Genomic DNA, 23,736 nt, shown 5'->3' on the forward strand with positions numbered 1-23,736 from the left:
CTCTTCCTATGTATGTATAAGCCTTGATGGGAGCCAGGAACCCATCTCCCAGAAAACTGAAAAGGCAGGTCTTTCTCTTTTAAAAAAAAATTTACTGGAGTATAGTTACTTTACAATGTTGTGTTAGTTTCTACTGTACAGCAAAGTGAATCAGTCATATGTATACATACAACCCCTCTTTTCTGGACTTAAGACAGTCATTGTCTTTGGAATTTTGGGGCCTATGACTGACCTAAAGCTAGTCAAATGGATGTCTGAACTTGGAATTTAAAACCTAAAGCAGGATTTATAAAGAAGCAGGGACAGTGGATGTAGTCCTATCCATTTCTCAATAGCCTTCCAATAAATTCCTTATTTGCTTACATGAGCCAGAGCTGATGTCCTCTGAAGAGCACTGAACTATGATCACAAGCTCTCAAGTCTGAGAGACACGGTCAGAGAAGGTTTGAATACATGACGTTTAAGGTGAAAACCAAACGTCAAATAGGTATTTTATACAAGTTGGAAATATGAGAATAAAATCAAAGTGCAAGACTTATTTTGTGGAATCTGAAATATGATACAAATGAACTTATCTACCAAACAGAAACAGACTCACAAGGCATAGAGAATAGATGTGGTGCCAAGGAGGAGCGGAGGTGGGGGAGGGATGAACTGGGAGTTTGGGATTAGCAAATGCAAACCATTTTATAGAAAATGTTAAACAACAAGGTCCTACCGTATAGGACCTATACAGGGAACTATATTCAATATCCTATGATAAACCATCATGGAAAAGAAAATAAAAAAGGATATATACAGAACTCAATCACTTTGCTACAGAGCAGAAATTAACACAATACTGTAAACAACTATACTTCAATAAATTATAAAAAATCAAAATGTGAGAGTATAATTAATACAGAGATAACAGTTAAAGCCTTGAAAAAGAGAAGGAAAGACTGAGGAGAAGAGTTTAAGTGCTGGTAATGACTATAAAGCTAAGCACCAGTTTCAGACATAGAGCAGGTTATTTAGTAAGTATTTGCAGATCAGTTATCTGGACAGTGGACGTCTCCAAAAATGTTCAAATACTTACATTATAACTCCAATCAGTTATCTTTATGTACTTATAGAACACTGAGTCATCAAGTCTATATTTAAAACTTAAGCATCTATATATACATAGCACTATATGCTATGTGCAATAATAGCTATATTTATATTTATTTATATTTTATAACCTAAAAGCTAAATAACAATGCAAGATTTTCAATTAGAGCTCACATTTTGATATTTCTTAGAAATATCATATAGAGGAGAAACCTTTAGATATGATCACTGTATCAAGTGCTTTAGTCATACAAGTAATACAAGAGAACTGAGACCACAGCGGTAGCCAGAAGTCAGAGGTATTGTCAGGAGCCTGCAAATTATTAGTACTAGGAATTCAGAGGAAGAGGAGATCGATGTATGCTGAGAAAAAATACACATAAACAGAAAGCTTCTAGCACAATACCCGGCATTGAGTAGGCACTGGGCATGGTGTTTGTTGTTATTAATGTTACTATGAATAACAAATGCTGCAAGAAGGGTACAAAGATTTCCAGATACTCTTAACCGAGATTTCCTGCATATTTATATTTTACATTTGTTTTCTATGTATGTACATGTGTAGGCATGAATGTTTTTCTGAACTGTTTTCATCAGATTAAGTTGCAAAAATGATGACCATGCATGCTCAGTCGTTCAGTCGTGTCTGACTCTTTGTGACCCCAGACTGTGGCCTGCCAGGCCTCTCTGTCCATGGCATTTCCTAAGCAAGAATACTGGAGTGGGTTGTCATATCCTCCTCCAGGAAATCTTCCTGACCCAGCGATTGAACCCACATCTCCTGTATTGCAAGTGGATTCTTTACCACTGAGCTATTGGGAATCACGATGCCCCTGTATCCCTAAACATCTCAGTGTTGCTTCTTCTAAACCAGAAATCCTCTTACAAAACCACAGTACAATCATCAAAATCTGGAAATTAACATTTATACAATGTTGCTGTCTAATCTACAGACCTTATTTGGATTTCATCATTTGTTCCAATTATGGCTTCCCTGGCAGCTCAGCTGGTAAAGAATCTGTCTGCAATGCAGGAGACTCCGGTCTGATTCCTGGGTTGGGAAGACTCACTGGATAAGGGATAGGCTATCCATCCAGTATTCTTGGGCTTCCCTTGTGGCTCAGCTGGCAAAGAATCCGCCTGCAATGTGGGAGACCTGAGTTTGATCTGTGGGTTGGAAAGATGCCCTGAAGGGAACAGCTACGCACTCCAGTATTCTGGTCTGGAGAATTCCACAGACTATCCATGGGGTTGCAAAGAGTCAGACACGACTGAGCAACTTTCATTTTAATGTCTTTCATAGTAAAAGAAAATCCAAGATGATATATTGTAAAAGCTGTCGTATCTCTGTAAGACATATGACAGAGACAAATTCCTAAACCTTTTTTTTTTTTTGTATTTCATGATGCTGACATTTTGGAATACTTCAGGTAAGTTATTTTGTAGCATGTCTCTCAATTTGAATTTGTTTGTCTTTTTCTTATGATTAAGTCCAGATTATACACTTTTGGCAAGAATACCACAGATGTCCAGGTGAGTTCTCAGTATATCACATAAGCACAGGCTGCTGGTTAGTCTCTTTACTGGCAATATGACCTCTGATTATTTGGTTTAGGTATTGTATGTCAAGTTTCTCTACCATAAGACATAACTTATGATTGACTAATAAGCAAATGATTGGGAGATACTTTGAGACTAAAGATCCTGCTCTCAAAAACTTTCACCTATGAGTCTTAGAGAACTGATGATTGACTGAATTACTTATTAATATGATGATTGCCAAATGGTGATTTTTCTAATCCCATCTTTGCTTCTATATTTTAATTAGTTGGTATTCTACTGTAAGGAAGAGCATTCCCTTCTACTTCTGTTTGTATCGGTATGAATTCATGAATACTTAGTTATAATCTTTTGCTACCATTATTTATTTTGACATTGAAATTATCCCAGGTTTGGACAGTGGTAGCCCTTACAGCCATGAAATTAAAAAACGCTTACTCCTTGGAAGGAAAGTTATGACCAACCTAGATAGCATATTCAAAAGCAGAGACATTACTTTGCCAACAAAGGTCCATCTAGTCAAGGCTATGGTTTTTCCAGTGGTCATGTATGGATGTGAGAGTTGGACTGTGAAGAAGGCTGAGCGCCGAAGAATTGATGCCTTTGAACTGTGGTGTTGGAGAAGACTCTTGAGAGTCCCTTGGACTGCAAGGACATCCAACCAGTCCATTCTAAAGGAGATCAGTCCTGGGTGTTCTTTGGAAAGAAGGATGCTAAAGCTGAAACTCCAGTACTTTGGCCACCTTATACGAAGAGTTGACTCATTGGAAAAGACTCTGATGCTGGGAGGGATTGGGGGCAGGAGGAGAAGGGGACGACAGAGGATGAGATGGCTGGATGGCATCACTGACTCGATGCACGTGAGTTTGAGTGAACTCTGGGAGCTGGTGATGGACAGGGAGGCCTGGTGTGCTGCAATTCATGGGTAGCAAAGAGTAGGACACGACTGAGCGACTGAATTGAACTGAGCCCTTATCAACTGTCTGCTGTATCTCTTGACCTGTTTCCATCATTGGGCACTTCCTTACTTTCTGGCGCTACAAGTTGTTCTAGGCTTATCTTGTACTTTTCCTACCTCAGTGCTAGAATCAGCTATTTCTCCAAGGAGCTCATAAGCCTTAGTTATTACTAATTCATTTTTCTGTTTCTTTCAAAAAGATACATGTACCCCAATGTTCACTGCAGCACTATTTACAATAGCTAAGGCAAGAAAGCAACCTAAATGTCCACCGACAGATGAATGGATAAAAAAGATATGGTATACATATATATATAAGATATATAATGGAATACTACTCAGCCATTAAAAAGAACAAAATAATGCCTTTTGCACCAACATGGATGGACCTAGAGATTGTCACACTGAGTGAAGTAAGTCAGAGAAGGACAAATATCATATGATACAGCTTATATGTGGAATCTAAAAAAAAATGTACAAATGAACTTCTTTACAAAAGAGAGAGAGAGTTACAGATGTAGAAAACAATCTTATGGTTAACAAGGAAAAGAGGGGAGGGATAAATTGGGAAACTGGGATTGACATATACACATTACTATATATAAAACAGATAACTAATAAGGACCTACTGTATAATGAAGGGAATTCAATATTCTGTAATGACCCATATGGGAAAAGAATCTTAAAAAGAGTGGATATATGGCTACGTATAGCTGAATCACTTTGCTGTACGCCTCACACTAACAACACTGTGAATCAACTATACTTCAAAGAAAAACAAAAATTCATTTTGTATGTTTCTTCAAATAAAAGATTATTTAATACCTTTTGTTGAATCCATTCCTCCAACTGCAAATAATGTACCAACAGTTGACTTCCTAGGTTTTGTCCGAGGACTCTGTAACATGGGCCGTCTCTCTGGTAGTAAGTGATACTTCATTGCTTCCATAATTAGTTTCTGACATTCTATATCATCTCGAAAAAGTGCATTATTTTCCATGTCTGCTAGGAACTAGAAAAAAATAGTGAGTAGGTATATTGACTGATCAAGAAATTGATGAGGCTAAAAGAATAAACACAAATGTTCACAAATGGAAATTATCTCATTAAAAAAAATCCAAGTCTGGACATCTATTTTTAACTAAAATATTCAACAGTTACAAAATTTACATTTTACTGAAAAACAGAACTAAGGAAAAGTGGTATGCTTTAAAATCTTAATAGTGCTTATCTCCGGGTAGTGGGGAAACTGGTGCTTTTTAAAATAACTTTTCTGGTATGTTTCTATATTTTCAAGATTTTCTAAAATAAATCATTTTACTAAGTTAGAAATAGTTTTAACTGAAGAATAATTATAAGTGGGAGCTGACTAATTAGACTGCATTTATCTGACCTCTCTAAAGAATGTTCAACCAGCAAGAACAGCAAAAACAAAGTTTTCAATTTTTCCAAGGGGCAAAGAACTCCGAATGGTGATTATTTTAAAAGAACTAAAATTCCTTGTACTTCATTGAATTCTACATGTTTTACCTATGTAATTTTACATAAATGGATAAGTATGGTTACAACCTACCTTTAAAAGATGAATTAAAAAAAAAAAGATGACTTTCTTTTCTTTTGTGCTTGGTTCTTCGTCCCCCTACTTACCTCTTTATTGCCTTATTTCTTTCATTTAGGATACTAATTCATATGAAGTTAATTTTTAAACAGCGTATGAGTTGAGAAATACTTTTTCTTCCAAATGAATAGCTAGCTCTAGACCAATATAATTCCATTTCCCAACTGAACTGACCCTTGGTTACAGTAGTCTCAAGATATATGAGATCTATTTTTTGATTCTCTATTCTGTTCCACTGATATATTTGTCTATTCCTTTCCTAATACTATAGTATCTTTTTAAAAAAGTCTTTATTGAATTTGTTACAATATTGCTTGTTTTATGATTTGGTTTTTTTGGCTATGGGGCATGTAGGATCTTACATCCCAGACCAAGGATGGAAACAGCACCCCCTGCATTGGAAGGCGAAGTCTTAACTGCTGGACTGTCAAAGAAATCCCTATTACAGTGTCTTATGACATTTTTTGCTTATCTGACATAAATCTACCTTCACTATTCATTTAAATAATTTTCTGGGCTATTTTTGAGTCTTTATTTTCTATATAAACTTAAGACAGATTTGTCCAATTCCCCTTCACCATCTTGATCCTGTTTGAATTCTAATAGGAACTGCATTAAACCTTTTTGTAATGTATACACCAATTATATCATTTTCATTTCATTAATGCAATTGCTAAAACCTTCCAAGCAGTGTTAAATAATTAGAGTGATAAAGAGTATCCATCTTATAGTTTAAATTGATATGGTTTCAGTCTTTCACTATTTAGGATAATAGTTACTATAGCGGAGAAGGCAATGGCACCCCACTCCAGTACTCTGGCCTGGAAAATCCCATGGACGGAGGAGCCTGGTAGGCTGCAGTCCATGGGGTCTCTAGGAGTCGGACACGACTGAGTGACTTCACTTTCACTTTTCACTTTCATGCACTGGAGAAGGAAATGGCAACCCACTCCAGTGTTCTTGCCTGGGGAATCCCAGGGACGGGGGAGCCTGCTGCGCTGCCGTCTCTGGGGTCACACAGAGTTGGACACGACTGAAGCGACTTAGCAGCAGCAGCAGCAGCAGTTACTATAGCATTTAATTTTTTACTATGTTTAAATAATTTATCTTTATTATAGATATGTTGTTTTCTTCTCTCCCTATTTTAGAGTTTTAAAATTAAGAATGGTTAATTTTTTCCAAATATCTTTTATACAGCTAGTGATATGATTATATGGCTTTTTCTCCTTTATTGATATAATTACCTTGACAGATTTCCTAACACTCAACCATTCTTATATTCTTGGAAAAAGATCTTCCTGATCATAGTGTATTACCCTTTTGATATACTGCAGGATTGTATTTGACAACATAAGGTGTATTTTGCTGCTGCTAAGTCGCTTCAGTTGTGTCCGACTCTGTGCGACCCCAGAGACGGCAGCCCACCAGGCTCCCCCGTCCCTGGGATTCTCCAGGCAAGAACACTGGAGTGGGTTGCCATTTCCTTCTCCAGTGCATGAAAGTGAAAAGTGAAAGTGAAGTCGCTCAGTCGTGTCCGACTCCTAGCCACCCCATGGACTGCAGCCTACCAGGCTCCTCTGTCCATGGGATTTTCCAGGCAAGAGTACTGGAGTGGGGTGCCATTGTCTTCTCCAAAGGTATATTTTATATACTGTATAATTCACCATTTCAAGTATACAGTTCAATGATTTTTAGTAAATTTACCAAGTTGTGCAACCATTACCATAAAAACAGTTTTGGAACATTCTCATCACCGTGAATGCCTGTTTACTGTTAATCTCGGTTCCTATCTCCTGTTCCAAGCTCTAATCTGTCTCTACAGATTTGCCTTTAGATGCTTTGTATAAATTGGATCACACAATGCACGGTCTCCTGCGTCTTGCTTTTTTCACTTATCATGTTTTTGAGGTTCATTGATATGTAACATGTATCAGTATCCATTTCTTTTTTTTGTTGAATACTACTTCACTGTATGGATGCATCGTATTTTATCTAACCATTTACCAACTGATAGGCACTTACATTCAAGTTTTTGGCTATTATGAATAAGGCTGCTAAGAACATTTGTGTGCAAGTCTTTATGTAGATATGTTTTCAGGAGTAGAGTTGTTAGGTCATATGGTACACATTTATGTTAACTGTTTAAGAAACTGCCAAACTGTTTTAGAAGGTGTCTGCACGATTTATATTCCCACCGGCTATCTTCGAGGGTTCCTGTTTCTCCACGTTCTCACCAACGATTATTACTGTCTTCTCTTTTCAGCCACTTGAGTGGGTGAAAAATGTGAGTTTACTTTGTGCTTACTTAATGGCTAATAATGTTGAGAATATGTTCATATTTTGATAATGGAAGAGAAGGAAGTCTACAACAAAAGTAACTGTAAAATAGTTTGTGGCATCTGGCAACTGAGAACAGCATGCAAAAGGCAAAAAAAAGCCAAATTGAGACAGAAGTCTCAACATAGAGAACAGATTGGTGATTTTTAAGGCAGAGGGGGTTGAGGCAAAAATGGAGTGGGAGGTTGGGGTTAGCAGATAAAAATTATTATATATAACTGACAGCACAGAAAACTACATTCAGTATCTTATGATAAATCATAATAGAAAGGAATATTAAAAAGAATTTATACATCTGTATAACTGAATGACTTTGATGTACAATAGAAATTAACAATATTGTAAATCAACTATACTTTAATAAAAACAAATATTAAAACTGAAAAAAAAGATGTAAGTCTCAGGATCTAAGGCAGAGTGTAAATTCTGATATTAATCATTCCATGTTATCCTATGCACACAAAATATAGTTATACTTTTTACAAGTCATTAATGAATACGCATCAAATGGCTCATTTAGATTAATCTCAGTATTTCTACTACTTGTTATACATAAATGCTTTAGTCCTTTCTAAATAAATATAAATGTGAAAAAACTGTAGAAAGTAAAGTCTTAGAAGACTCAACAGTTACTACAGTGAAATATATTTCTTAGCATGCTGACAGTATCTATAATTTATGAATAAATGGGATTAATTATATTTAAGTAGAGAGATGACAGTAATGGAAGAAAATATGAATCCAGTAATATAAGCATCAGATGAATGGAAGACCAGATATCACTCGGAAAATGATTCAGAAGGCACTGAGAAAGGACTACAAAATACAGACCCTCATATACTCTGCATTTTAGGGCAACACCATGTACTTTCTATGCCAAAAAAGAATGGCAAATTACTAAAGTGGAAACATTTAGAAAAGATGAGAAACATGTTCAATTTGTAAATTTTTATCGTTACTCACATACTTGACAAGGCCTTGCAAATAGCTGAGAAAAGAAGAGAAGCTAAGGGCAAAGGAGAAAAGGAAAGATATAACTAATTGAATGCAGAATTCCAAAGAATAGCAAGGAGAGAAAAGAAAGCCTTCCTCAGCAATCTGTGCAAAGAAATAGAGGAAAACAATAGACTGGGAAAGACTAGAGATCTCTTCAAGAAAATTAGAGATACCAAGGAAACGTTTCATGCAAAGATGAGCACAATAAAGGACAGAAATGGTATGGACCTAACAGAAGCAGAAGATATTAAGAGGTGGCAAAAATACACAGAACTATTCAAAAAATATCTTCAAGACCCATATAACCATGATGGTGTGAACACTCACCTAGAGCCAGACATCCTGGAATGCAAAGTCAAGTGGGCCTTAGGAAGTATCACTACAAACAAAGCCAGTGGAGGTGATGGAATTCCAGCTGAGCCATTTCAAATCCTAAAAGATGATGCTGTGAAAGTGCTGCACTCAATATGCCAGCAAATTTGGAAAACTCAGCAGTGGCCACAGGACTGGAAATAGTCAGTTTTCATTCCAATCCCAAAGAAAGACAATGCCAAAGAATGCTCAAACTACCACACAATTGCACTCATCTCACACGCTAGTAAAGTAATGCTCAAAATTCTCCAAGCCAGGCTTCAACAGTATGTGAACCATGAACTTCCAGATGGATTTAGAAAAGGCAGAGGAACCAGAGATCAAATTGCCAACATCTGCTGGATCACAGAAACAGCAAGAGAGTTCCAGAAAAACATCTACTTTTGCTTTATTGACTACGCCAAAGCCTTTGACTGTGGATCACAACAAACTGTGGAAAATTCTTAAAAGAGACAGGCTTATCAGACCACTTGACCTGCCTCTTGAGAAATCTGTATGCAGGTCAAGAAGCAGCAGTTAGAACGAGACATGGAACAACACACTGGTTCCAAATTAGGAAAGGAGTATGTCAAGGCTGTATATTGTCACCCTGCTTATTTAATTTATATGCAGAGTACATCATGCGAAATGCTGGGCTGGATGAAGCACAAGCTGGAATCAAGACTGCAGGGAGAAATATCAATAACCTCAGATATGCAGATGACATGATCCTCATGACAGAAAGCAAAGAACTAAAGAGTCTCTTGATGAAAGTAAAAGAGGAGAGTGAAAAAGTTAGCTTAAAACTCAACATTCAAAAAACTAAGATCATGGTATCTGGTCCTATCACTTCATGGAAAATAGATGGGGAAACAATGGAAACAGTGGCAGACTTTATTTTTTCGGGCTCCAAAATCATTGCAGATGGTGACTGCAGCCATGAAGCCATGAAATTAAAAGATGCTTGGTCCTTGGAATGAAAGTTATGACCAACTTAGACAGCATATTAAAAAGCAGAGACATTACTTTGTCAACAAAGGTCCATCTAGTCAAAGCCATGGTTTTTCCAGTAGTCATGTATAGATGTGAGAGTTGGACTATAAAGCTGAGCGCCAAAGAATTGATGCTGTTGAACTGTGGTGTTGGAGAAGACTCTTGAGAGTCCCTTGGACTGCAACAAGATCCAACCAGTCAATTCTAAAGAAATCAGCCCTGAATATTCATTGGAAGGACTGATGCTGAAGTTGAACTTCAATACTTTGGCCACCTGAGGCAAAGAACTGACTCACTGGAAAAGATCCTGATGCTGGGAAAAATTGGAAGGCAGGAGGAGAAGGTGACGACAGAGGATGAGAAGGTTGGATGGCATCACCAACACAATGGACATGAGTCTGAGTAGGCTTTGGGAGTTGGTGATGGACAGGGAGACCTGGTGTGCTGTAGTCCATGGGGTCGCAAAGAGTCGGACACAACTGAGCGACTGAACTAAACTGATGTAATTTGCACTAAAACTATCTCCCCCCAATACTAATATTTCCCCCAAATACTACTTAGAGTAAATAACAGAATGTGAATGATTTATGAACTCCATAGGCTTTAAAAAGTGTTTTGGTACCCCAAACTTGTAAATTAAAAGAATGCTAAAGATAAATACTGATTTGTTTTATATTTCTGAATTTTAGTAAAAAACAACAATGAGAACTGAGAACAGAATAGTGGAGACCAATATACTTGTAATGCAGACTAATCATTGGGAATATTAAGAATTTAGATATCAAAGTATTTAAAATAATGCCCTAATGCAGTTGACCCTAGAACAACATGGATATGAACCATGAAGGTCCACTTATACATAGATATTTTTCAACAATAAATACTACGGTATGACACAATCCATGGTTAGTTGAATGCATAGATATGGAGGAATCTCACATGGAGGGCAGGTGATACATTATACACAGAATAATCCCCATGCTGTTTGAGGGCCAACTGCATTTTCATCCACATTGTTTAAAATAGGAATGAACAGAAAAGTCTGGAATGCTTTCAAAGGTAAAATAAAACCACACACACCTATCTTCTGGATTATTCAGAGTTTAAAAATAGAGCCACACTAAAATGATTATTTGGTTCAGGATTATAATGATATATATTATTTCCTATATTATTTTAAAGAGACACTACAATAAAATGACTATATGTAGGTTGAACTCATTATAGTTAGGCTAAAAGAGAATGTTTCTTACCAACAGAATAGGGTTAAAACTGTATGAGAAAGGAATTATTTTATGAAAGTAAATTCTTTAGGTAACTAGATGTAATGGTAATTTTAAAAAAATCAGTCATTTATTTGATAGGCACTAGACATTTTTTTGCTTTGTCACTTTTATTTTTTATTAAGATATAAATGACATATAACATTAGCTTTAGATGTATAACACAATGATCTGACATATCTATATATTGGAAAATGATTACCATAGTAAGTCGAGTTAACATTCATCCCCACATAGTTATCTTCTTTCATGTCTGTGATGAGAACTTTTCAGACCTACTCTTAGCAATTTCATCCTTTTCCTATCTTTTAAAATAAAACATTCAGAACATAATCCAAGATTTTCTTGATGATTTTAGAGTCTACTTCAATACTTTATCACTTGACAACTCTAATTCTCCAAATCTGCCCTTTACTTTTAGTAAGGAAAAAAAAAGAACCTTGCTAGTATCTCTGAATGCCATAATGGTGCCATATAGAATTATCACTGTAGAAAAAAAAAACAAAACATTGTTCAAAGAGGTGTTATTAAGTTGTTTAAATTATACAGAGCAATGTGGCTTCCATCATTGCTACTCCCTGGGCTAAGACAGTGGTTCTCAAATTTGAGTGTGCATCAGATGCACTGAGGGCTTATTAATACACAACTGGCTTGGCCCCACCACCAGAGTTTCAGATTTAGTAGGTGGAAGCCTAATCATTTTCATTTTAAACAATTACCCACGTGGTACTGATCTTACAGTTGGGGAACACACTTTGAGAAACACTGGGTTAATCCAATGCATTTACCGTCCTTATCTGTCTTCTCTGCAGCATCTAATGATGATAAAATTCCCTTTCTGGAACCTGCAATCTCTTTTTAATAGTACTACAGTTATTTAGGCAGATATGGGACTATCACTAAATATTAGTATCTCCTAGGGTTCCACCTCTAGTGCTTTTATGTTCTCTTTGATTGGTGTCACTCTCTTCCCCTTGGCTTCAACAACCTAAATAAGTAGTTTCTAAAACTTCCTCTTAGACTCTAAGAGGATTAAAGATGTCAATAAGCTCTGGGAATGTGCTTCTTCTACTTCCTTCCCCACCTTCAAAATCAATGCTTCATCCTGTATTCTGTATTAACTGACAGCACCTTCATCAACTGCATTGCACAAATGAGAATTATTCTGGACTCTTTCTTTTTTTCACCTTGTACATTCAATCATTCCAGTGTATCAATCCTACCTCCTAAATAGCTCTTGACTGTCATAATTAATTTCTCTACCTCCACTTTTTTTTAAAAGTGCTTAATTCACTTGTCGGAATCCAACAGTCTTCCTTAGCAGGTTTCTACTTTGATCCCTCCAATCTATTCTCTGCAATGCAATCATAGGATCTTTCTAAAATAAAAGGTTAATTATGCCATTCCCTACTTAAAATCCTTTAGTGCTTCCTTATTGCTTTTAGATAAAAAAATCCCAGTTCTTTGGCATGACTAGAATTCCTCCACAATCTGGTCTGTTTCCTTCTCCAGTCTCATCTCTCAATATTGTCCTTTTTGTTTCTGTAACTTTAGCTATGCATGCTATCTTCAGATTTCAGAACATGATATATTTGCTCATGGCTCCATAACCAGGACTCTTATCTTTTCTGGGCTATCATGCCCATTCTTTTGGGTGACTAACATGGCTTGCAAATTGAGTGACACTTGAGAGATTTTCCTAGCTTCTCCACTATCAGTCTAGGTGGACCACTCCAATTGCTTTCATAATGCCATGTCTATCACAGACTTTATCTCATTATATTGTAATTACTGATTTGCTTTTTAATCGTTTTCTTCCTCCACCTGATATCCTCCCTACCCAGCAATTTTACATGAAGTACATTCAAGAGGCACAACAGTTCAGTAGAAAAGGCATGTAACTTTATTTGGGTTCAAGGTCTACCTCTGTCTCTTGTTCAGTTGCTAAGTCATGTCCAACTCTTATGCAACCCCATGGACTGTGTAGCTCACCAGGCTCCTCTGTCTATGGGATTTCCCAGGCAAGAATATTGGAGTAGGTTGCCATTTCCTTCTCCAGGGGATCTTCCCAATCCAGGGATCGAACCCAAGTCTCTTTGCGTATCCTGCATTAGCAGGCAGATTCTTTACCACTGAGCCACCAGGGAAGCCCCTGTCTCTTATTAGCTCTAGTCTAAAGTCAAATAAAACCACAGTGCCAAAGAACATGATTTATGCAATCACTTTGTGATTTTGAACATATGGCTTTACTTTTTTAATCTGTTATTTCATTTGTACAACAGGTGTTAGACTAAATGATCTCCAACATGCTTTTCAACTCATAAGATCTTATGACTATGATTATCAGCAGTATCCTGGATAAAAGAAATTCTAAAGGTCTCTGAGAGTCATGCAAATACGGTATCATAAATATTTGAAACTACAGGGCTAAAGTAAATTGTCAGGTTACTTAATTGCACAGGTTCTTTTCAAAGTATACTAGGATTTTTCAGACTTTATTTTCTTTCCTCTAGAGAAGGATAAGGAAAAAAATTAGGCTGGATACCAGTAAAAATAGTCCTCTTTAAATCTGATTTTAAGAAATGTTTTATGATGTTATTTTTCCTGAATTATCAAGTCATGCAGTTTCACTCCTATGAATTCATACAATATTCTACCTCTGAAGAGGGAAGTCGTTCTTGTAAAGTATCACACTGATTTTTGTTTCTGTAAGGTAGAGAGCAAACAGTAACTTTTGCTCACAACAGCTGGAAATAATACATAATGCTCAAGATAAATACAAACCAAACAAAACACACAACACTTAAAACAACAACAAAAAAATCTGATCTTGAGCAGTAATAGCTCATTTTTTCCTTTTCTTTCAAGGACTCTACTTAAGGCCTCAAAATAAGCAGCCAAGTGTGTGTAGGTCGCTCAGTCATGTCTGAGTCTTTATGAGCCCATGGACTGCAAGCCCACCAGGCTCCTCTGTCCATGGGCTTTTCCAGGCAATACTGGAGTGGGCTGCCATTTCCTTCTCCAAAGCAGCCAGGCAGGCAGAGGAAATTTTTGTATATTCCAATTGAAACTATAAAAAGGCGAAACCATGCATGTATATATGTTATGACTAATTGCCTTGAATACACCAACTAGGTATCTCTCAATTCTAAAACAGTGATAATACACTATCATTATTTATAGCACATTTTATTTCAGAGCACTTTTCTGATCCTCATAAAAATCCTGTGAGATAGAAAGGATGTGATCTCCACTTGACAGATGAAGAAACCAAGGTATGTGAACATGCCAAGTCACAGAGTTTTAAAATGTCAGAGTCAGAACTATGTCTCATTAATTTGTTTATCATCAGAGTCCAGCATTTAGTGGATATTTAATAAATGTGTGGCACATGAATTAATCTAAATTTTCTGGTTCCTAGAGTTCAGTGTTTCTTTCATTAGCAGCTTTATTAATTCTTCAATTGCTAGGATAGGTTTGTAGCTGAGTCAAATAAAATTACTAACCCCAAAGCAACGATGTTACTTAATGAATGCAATTTAGGTAGTCAGACTTTCTGGGTTGAAAAAAAACAAATTTTTTTAGCTCACTATCTTTTCACCTTAACATTTCATAGGAACATACATAAAACAACCACGTTGAACAGACTAAGGAAAAAACCTATAGACAAGCTAATATTAATGGGCTTCTCTGGTGGCTCAGATAGTAAAGATTCTGCCTGTAATGCAGGAGACCCAAGTTCAATCCTGGGTCAGGAAGATCCACTGGAAAAGGGAATGGGAACCACTCCAGTATTCTTGCCTGGAGAATACTATGGACAGAAGAGCCTGGTGGGCTATAATCCATGGGGTAACAAAGAGTTGGACACAACTGAGCGACTAACACAATTAGCATTAAGTGAAAATGAAGTTGCTCAGTCGTGTCCGACTCTCTGCAACCCCATGGACTGTAGCCTACCAGGCTCCTCCATCCATGGAATTTTCCAACCAAGTGTACTGGAGTGGGTTGCCATTTCCTTTTCCCGGGGATCTTCCTGACCCAGGGATCGAAACCCAGGTCTCCCGCATTGCAGGCAGATGCTTTACCATCTGAGCCACCAGGGAAGCCCAATTAGCATTAATGTGCACTAATTAATGTAATTAGCATACTGTAATTAGCTCATATTAATGTAATTAGTAGTCCCTCAGTATTCTGGGGACAGAGGGTTGGTACCAGGACCTCTGTCGATACCAGTATCTCAATTTAAATATGTAGTATTTGCAATTAAACTCTGCACAGCTTCCTATATACTTTAAATAATCTCTGGATTACCTATAATACCTAGCTAATACCATGCAATTCCTACATAAACAGTTGTAAATGCAATGTAAATATTATGTAATAGTTGCTGGCACAGAACAAATTCAAGTTTTGCATTTTTGAATTTTCTGGAATTAAAAAAAATTTTCAATTCATGTTTTGTTGAACTCGGGATGTGTGGAATGGTGTCTACTCAAAGTTGTTGAAACTTTAATTATTTTAAATAATTAAAAATAGTTTACCTGTGGTGCAAGGAGAGGTAGCCTAATATAAGCCAAAAGTTTACTGAGATCTTTCCGTCTCTGTTCCAAATCATGACGAACCCAAGTAAGAAGTGCGTTCAATATTGTCTCCTCATTAGGAATGTTCATGTCATCACTGGCTAAGAGCTTTGCAATTTCACTGGCTGGTAATAATACAAATTCCTGGTTTCGAATTACTTCCATGAAATTTTCCTGGAGGAAAAAAAGAGCATATAAGAAATACTGTTTCTTCTTTCCATCACAGTTTAAAAGAAACTAAACATTTCTTAATTAGATGCCAAAACACAGTTTATACTTTAGCCCTTTCTAACAATGTATTATTGCTTAAAAGGGGGAAAAAAAAGTAAAAAATAACATTTAAACTGTAATTGTTATTAAAATTCTCATTTCTCTGTATACACAGGATTAAAGTGATATATCAAGTATTACAATTTAAAAAATAAATCTAGGACTTTTAGGTATTGCTTTGCTCAAGTTAGGGAATAGTTTTGGCAAGTCTTTCAAAGGAAGATAGAAAAAAATGAAAGAAGACACTTTATATGATACTCCAACATCAAAAGTTAGTTCAGATTTGTGGTTGCTGAAGAATTTGGCCAACAGGGGAGCCAAATACCTGGGTAAGAGTGAAGTATTTCTCTTACCCAGAAATGGCTTCTAGGGTGGCTACATTTCCCAAGACCATTCTGGACCACGGAACTCTTCTCAGACTCTGCCTGGCAAGAGCCTGTGTCCTTAGAGCTATCCTAAACCCAAACGGGCCTTTTAAAGTGTTTTAATATTATTTATAAGACCACGAAGGATTTTAGGTCTGATGTGAAAACTTTAATCTCATCTAACCTGATCTATGTACAAAGTTCTTTTGCTCTCATAGGAAAAAGAGCTGATAGGGGTAGAGTAAAGGAAAATTCTGAAAGAGATGGGAATACCAATCCACCTGACCTGCCTCTTGAGAAACATGTATGCAGGTCAGGAAGCAGCAGTTAGAACTTGACATAGAACAACAGACTGGTTCCAAATAGGAAAAGGAGTACGTCAAGGCTATATATTGTCACCCTGCTTATTTAATTTATATGCAGAGTACATCATGAGAAATGCTGGGCTGAAGAAGCACAAGCTGGCATCAAGATTGCTGGGAGAAATATCAACAACTTCAGACATGCAGATGACACCACCCTTATGGCAGAAAGTGAAGAGGAACTCAAAAGCCTCTTGATGAAAGTGAAAGAGAAGAGTGAAAAAGTTGGCTTAAAACTCAACATTCAGAAAACTAAGATCATGGCATCTGGTCCCATCACTCCACGGCAAATAGATGGATGGGGAAAGAGTAGAAACAGTGTCAGACTTTATTTTTGGGGCTCCAAAATCACTGCAGATGGTGACTGCAGCCATGAAATTAAAAGATGCTTACTCCTTGGAAGGAAAGTTATGACCAACCTAGATAGCACAGTAAAAAGCAGAGACACTACTTTGCCAACAAAGGTCCTTCTAGTCAAGGCTATGGTTTTTCCAGTGGTCATGTATGGATGTGAGAGTTGGACTAGAAAGAAAGCTGAGTGCTAAAGAATTGATGCTTTTGAACTCTGGTGTTGGAGAAGACTCTTGAGAGTCCCTTGGACTGCAAGGAGCTCCAACCAGTCCATTCTAAAGGAGATCAGTCCTGGGTATTCATTGGAAGGACTGATGCTAAAGCTGAAACTCCAATACTTTGGCCACCTCATGCGAAGAGTTGACTCATTGGAAAAGACTCTGATGCTGAGAGGGATTGGGGGCAGGAGGAGAAGGGGATAACAGAGGATGACATGGCTGGATGGCATCACCGACTCGATGGACATGAGTTTGAGTGAACTCTGGGAGTTGGTGATGGACAGGGAGGCCTGGTGTGCTGAGATTCATGGGATTGCAAAGAGTCGGACCCGACTGAGCAACTGAACTGAACTGAAAGGGACAACACAGGCGATTAAATAGTAAATTGCCCTAGGGGACTGTAAGTAGGAGAAAAAAAGTATGGGAGACTCCTGGAAGTTAATGATCACTCAAGAAAGCAGGTTTTCTTACCCACAAAACCAAGCAGCCTTGCTTAGCAACCAAACAATAAGACAGAAGCATGAGACATGCTCCCAAACAATAGAACAATGGTGGCATGAGACCCATATCCTGCCCAGTGAGCTCAGTAAGTTAATGAACCCCTAGGACACGCTCTTTGCACACATCAACAACAACAACAACAACAGTATTTTATGGAAAGGTGACATTTCAAAGTGAAGGACCCTCATTGTACTGGGATCTGAAATAGTATTTCCATAGTGCCACGACAGTCCCACCTCCTCCATGTAGGGACAAGAAAACTTTCCTGCTCAATATTGAGGAGGAATTATGATGGAAGCGTGATATCTACTCCAGAATTGGCCTCTCACTGAATTCTTTCCGTGCTGAGACATAAAGAACTGGAGCTCCCTGGAGCCTCCTAGAGATTTCAGAGCCAAAATAAAAATGCTGACCTAGAATGTATTGGAACTCCAGGATCTTAGATTGAAGATGACTCAGTTCTGGCCACATTCTTGAATCACGCTCTTTGTAATTTGAAATGGAAGATAAAAATGTCCTCAGGTGTGAAATAGTAATAATAATTTTTACTAAGCTATTATGCTAAACAATCTAAAGAGAAGGAAAATAGTCTTCTGGTGTACAAGTCTTAATGCGTGGGCTATTTATATAGTTACAATATAAATGCAAATGCTGTGAAGTACTGTCCCTTAATGTTTCTTACGCTTCTTAATGCACTATGGCTGTCTCAGCACAGAGTTTTAGTAAAAAAGCTAAGGCTGTTTAAATTAGAGCTGTTTAAAAATAGCTTAAGCTATTTAAATTAGAGCTAGAGATAAGGACTATCAAAAATTATCTGCTATATTAAGATGAGAATTATATTTTCCATATAGCCTCTAGTAACCCAAGTCCTATACTGATCAAAGATATATCTTGGGTTGACATTTCATTCCTTTCGTAGAAATTCTTAAGAGGAAAACCATACATGAATAATTAACAATATTCAATAGCTTCAATTCATCATGATTTGTTAAAGATGCCCAAATGAATCTATTTTAAAATGACTGATTATCATTTTTCAGAAATATATTTTAATAAAACCTCAGGGCTGAATGGCTTCAAGCAAATTGTTCTACTCAATTGTATACTGACATTATAAAATGATTTCATAACACATAGCAAGAGCTATAAAAATGTTGAAGCTCTCAACTCCTAGCTATCCCATGAGCAGCTTAATCCTTGGTAAATAATTCACAAGAGGGGGGAAAAAACCTGATGCTTCTCTGTACTGTTATCTATAATATTAAAGAAAAAAAGAGAGAAACAGCCTAAATCTCCAGCTCTAGGAAGTTGTAACTCAATTGGCTATTATTCAGGCATCAAAAACTTTAGGGACAAAGATCACACAGATAAATAGAAAGATATTTATTATTTAATTTTAGATAAGATTCTGAAGAAATCAAAATAATATACATTTCTAATTGTTCACAAGTATAGTGTATGGCACCACTGACTCGATGGACGTGAGTCTGGGTGAACTCCGGGAGTTGGTGATGGACAGGGAGGCCTGGCGTGCTGCGATTCATGGGGTCGCAAAGAGTCGGACACGACTGAGCAACTGAACTGAACAGTCAACAGTTATACAACACTGAAGTAACTATTGCCATACTTTCAAATGGTATTAACTGCATTTCATCAGTGAGAAAGAGATTATACAAATATTCATTTAATAGCTTATTTGTTGATATATCTATTTCAGAACAATGCCATTCCATTCTGGTATAATCTGTATTAAGTGAAAATGGAGTTTTTCAACATCTTATGGAAATACTACTGAACTCAAGGTTAAACACAAAGTGCTCTTCAAAATTATTACTTTGGTTTTGAAGCAGGTATTTTAGCAAAATTCAATGTTTTAAATAGCTTTTCTAGGTCAAGAAACCAAATTTAAAACTGCAAAAAAATCAAATGTTTGTATTTATTCCATAATGGCATTAAATATCTGTAATGATATAACCAGTCTCGGAATTTTTCGTAGAGGTTAAACCATGTGTTTCAGGTCATGTTCAGTGGCAGTCAGAACAAGAACAAAAGTTTTCATATTTCAGGGTTACAAGAAGGAACTTCTCATCCCTTCCTACTTGTATTCATGCAGGATGAATGAACATCCCAAGTATATGCACTATTTGCTAATTGTGACAACTGATTTCATTCTGTTGCACTGTGCTTACTTCATATTTTAAATCCATTTTATGATATAAACAGCTATCATGCTACCAAACACTTGCTAGCATTATGCTCTTTCCCCCTTTGGAACAGTTTTTAAGCAAATGAAGTTACTGAGGGATTTATTTAAATTGAAGACTGAATTTTGCTATACATTTTCATTCAGTTCCCATAGCAACAATTCAAATCACACAATCTGTCTCTAAATTACTTTATATTAGAATTCAATTTTATGTATCTGTTGAAACTGAATAAAGTCAAATAATGGCCTTGAGGAAAAAAACTACCACAACTAACTGGCTATAAATATAGCTTTATAAACACAAGCTAATTTAGATTTAACTTATATCTAAGCCTTAAAGCAGCAATTATGCCTCTACTGTAAACAATAAGAATGACCTAAATGCATACAAATGTTTGCATGTGAATAAAACTCCTTCGTAGGTAAGAGATATTACTTAAATTATGAACTGATTACAAAGAAAAAAAAATCCAGCTTTATTTTACTTATGCGCATCTTATTCCAAAAAGCATTCGAACTTGAGGTGCAAAAGTTAAAATGAAAAATCTACAAGGAGGGATAAAGGCTGGAGTGGGAGGGGGGGAATATTTCAAAGGACTTAATTCATCAGACGTTAACCTAATACCATGCTAGGTCTGTACAGTACTGCCCTGTCACACAGTCTTTTTCACTTGAAGAAGTTAGACATCATAAACTAGAAACATTTCCCAGGAACAGTTATACCACAGGGAGAATAACATCCATAAAAGCTGTGCTTTTGCCTAAGGACTTTTGCTCACTCACATAGGTCCCTACTGTGTGGAACAGAATAAATCTAAATGATGATGATGATGATGATGATGATGGTGTCATTTAATGACCAGGTTGAAACTGTGTATCAATCACTGTTTTATTGGTACTATGTACCAATCACCATTTTAAGTGCTGAACTTCTATTAACTCACTTAATCCTTGCTTAAGCTTACGAAATAGGTAGAATTAATCTTCCCAATAGTTATAAACATCTGTTCTTGTAATTTTTTTTCCCAATTTCTATTTCTATAGTGCAAGATTCCTAAAGTACTGGTCAATTCCTTCACATATGAACCAACTCAATGGAAGGATGGGGAATGGAAGACAGGGTAGACAAAAATGTACCTCTTAAATGTTGACAAAATCAGTAACATGGATAATAACATATGTGTATGTGAATATTCATGTTCTTTCCTCTCTCAGAAGATGTATTGCCCTAAATGAAGCATTTAAAGCAAAAATCTTCAATCACTACCCAGGTATGAAAACCCACACATGGCAAAATGGTCACTCCTTAAAAATCCACACACCTCTGCTGCCCAAATCCTTCTACTATTTGATGGTGGAGGCTGGTCCTAACAGCATGCTCTCAACATGCCCTGATTTTCTTACTGTCCTAGATCAACTTGTATCCATTATCCTTAGCCTTCTGAATCAGAACTCCCTGGGATTTATTTTCAGCACAGGATTTGCTACAATCAATAGGAACATCTTTCTAGTCAGATTTACATATAGTCAGATTTATCCTTAATAAATAGCCTCTCCCTTCCAACCTCGTATCTTCTGTACTAGTACTGCACCAATACACTATCACGATCACCAACTTCCATCAGTGAGTAAGGGGATAATTTCTGAAATTCATTCATATGCCACAAGGTCAACTGTCTAGGGGAAATCTGCTTTTAAAAGTAGCAGATTGAAAATCTTGAATGAAAGGGTTCTAAAATACTGCTCTGCTTCTTAGTGGCTGTGATAATTTAAGGCCTGACTTATAAATCCAGGAGAAATATTACTTGGGGTTTTCCCCTCAGACCTCATTGAAAATATGACACACTAGACAGTGAACCTGAACCTCAAGACACACCGCAGAGCCACGGGAAAACAGCAACACGCAGACAGGCCTGCAACAATAAAGAATAAGGCAAGCGCCCATGCCTTCCTGCTTTCTTAAACATACATACCATGGTATAATTGTGAGCCACTTTATGCAAATCTGTACAACCTTGAGCATCAGCAAAAGAACGGATTCCAAGACAGTTGGATGGGTGAAGCTGTTTCATTAAAAACTTACAGCATGCTTCTACAACCTGTGAAAGCTGAAGAAGGCAAGCTGTAGACAACAGGCACTCAATATTATCTTCTTTTAATTCCAGGCGGCCTTAATGATAAAAAGAAATTCCATTAACTATGGAACTATATTAACTTTGGTTTATAAGGTAATTGATGCAAACAATAATAATTCTAAGAGCTCACTACATGCATTCCAGATATAGATGATTTAAGACATTCCAAAAAGAAAAAAAGTACTAAATGTGAAAAATAAGCTACTAGTGCTTTGTGACTTCTACTAAAATAAAAAATGAATAGCTTGTTTCCAGAATTTTCAAAGAAGGATTAGTAATAATGCAAAAGTTGAAAAACATTGTATAATTCATCAAATTATTACATTAACATGTAAAAATATCATTCAAAAGCTTAATTATAATAACCACTTTAAAGGTTCTAATATAGAGATTTTATCTATAGAGGTACCACCAAGGGTAGTTATAAACATCAGAACTATTAACTGCAGTAGGCTTATTAAAGGCAGAAATCTGAAATCTAATAATACAACTTAAATCTAAGAGGTTTTACATTCATTTTATTTTCAGATTTATTACCTGTATATGCATATTGAATCAAGGACCATAGGGAATTTGGTTCTACACCTTCCATTTTTATTTCTTCTTGTCTTGCTTCCCTGACATCACTAGTAAACATGGCAGCAAAGTAATCTGAGACAGAGGAGAGCACCAATCTAAGAGCACATCAGAAGAAAAAACATCAGTGACAACATCAAAGCTGATGTTCAGTAGTAAACACTTTGCTTTCTTTCATTCTTTTTCTTCTATTTTTTAAAAAACTTTGTTACCCATAGAAAGTGTTTGGTATTAAGAAATGCATTTTAAGTTTGATAAATTGCTTTATGCTCTAGTCGTTTCCTTTGTTTTTTCCTTTTGTGTCTTTTTTTAACTTTTAATTTTGTATTGGAGTATAGCTGATTAACAATGCTGTAAGAGTTTTCAGGTAGATAGCAAAGAGACTCAGCCATACATATACATGTATCCATTCTCCCCTAAACTCCCCTCCCATCCAGGCTGCCACATAACATTGAGCAGAGTTCCATGTGCTATACGGTATGTCCTTCTTGGTTATCCATTTTAAATACAGCAGTGTGTACATGGTGATCCCAAGCTCCCTAACTTCTAGTCTCTTCCTTTGAATAATAAATTTCCATTACTGAAAGTTTTCTGCTGATGTAAATGATTTACTCATTCACTACTCAAATATCCCTTTTTATCATCCCGAAAAAAAACTGTAATATTATTTAAACTAATGATATATAAAATACAGGAAAAAATGTAAAGGTTCTCCAGCTTATCATTTTTTAAAACAACCTAAGGGTTTTTTTTTTTTTTTTAATTATGTAAGTAGTAAATACATGGGAGATATCTGACACTGGTTTTTAGCAGGTTATTTTTAACTTTTATGATTTTTAAATTATTAGGGTATACTATAATGTTTATATTTTGTTGTAAAATTATAGTACCTTTGTTACCACAACACAAAAGTATATTTTGTATCTTTTTATAATAATACATTATTATATAATAGGTATGTCTCTGTCCAAATTATTGATAGTC

The 23,736-nt window shown here is 36.4% G+C and overlaps 1 protein-coding gene across 4 annotated transcripts in view; it reads right to left on the reverse strand.

Moving 5' to 3' along the window:
- Nucleotides 1-23,736, reverse strand: part of KLHL5 (kelch like family member 5) — a 95,063-nt gene that overhangs the window by 25,564 nt on the left and 45,763 nt on the right. For all 4 annotated transcript variants that reach the window (XM_025290156.3, XM_025290155.3, XM_044945978.2 and 1 more), the window contains 4 exons: nt 22,714-22,850; nt 22,015-22,211; nt 15,730-15,942; nt 4,436-4,622 (listed from right to left, as the gene is read on the reverse strand). In XM_025290156.3, coding sequence (XP_025145941.1) covers nt 4,436-4,622; nt 15,730-15,942; nt 22,015-22,211; nt 22,714-22,850 — 734 coding nt within the window. The remainder of the gene's footprint in view (nt 1-4,435; nt 4,623-15,729; nt 15,943-22,014; nt 22,212-22,713; nt 22,851-23,736) is intronic.

Source organism: Bubalus bubalis, chromosome 7 (assembly GCF_019923935.1).
Source record: "Bubalus bubalis isolate 160015118507 breed Murrah chromosome 7, NDDB_SH_1, whole genome shotgun sequence".
Taxonomy (NCBI): domain Eukaryota; kingdom Metazoa; phylum Chordata; class Mammalia; order Artiodactyla; family Bovidae; genus Bubalus; species Bubalus bubalis.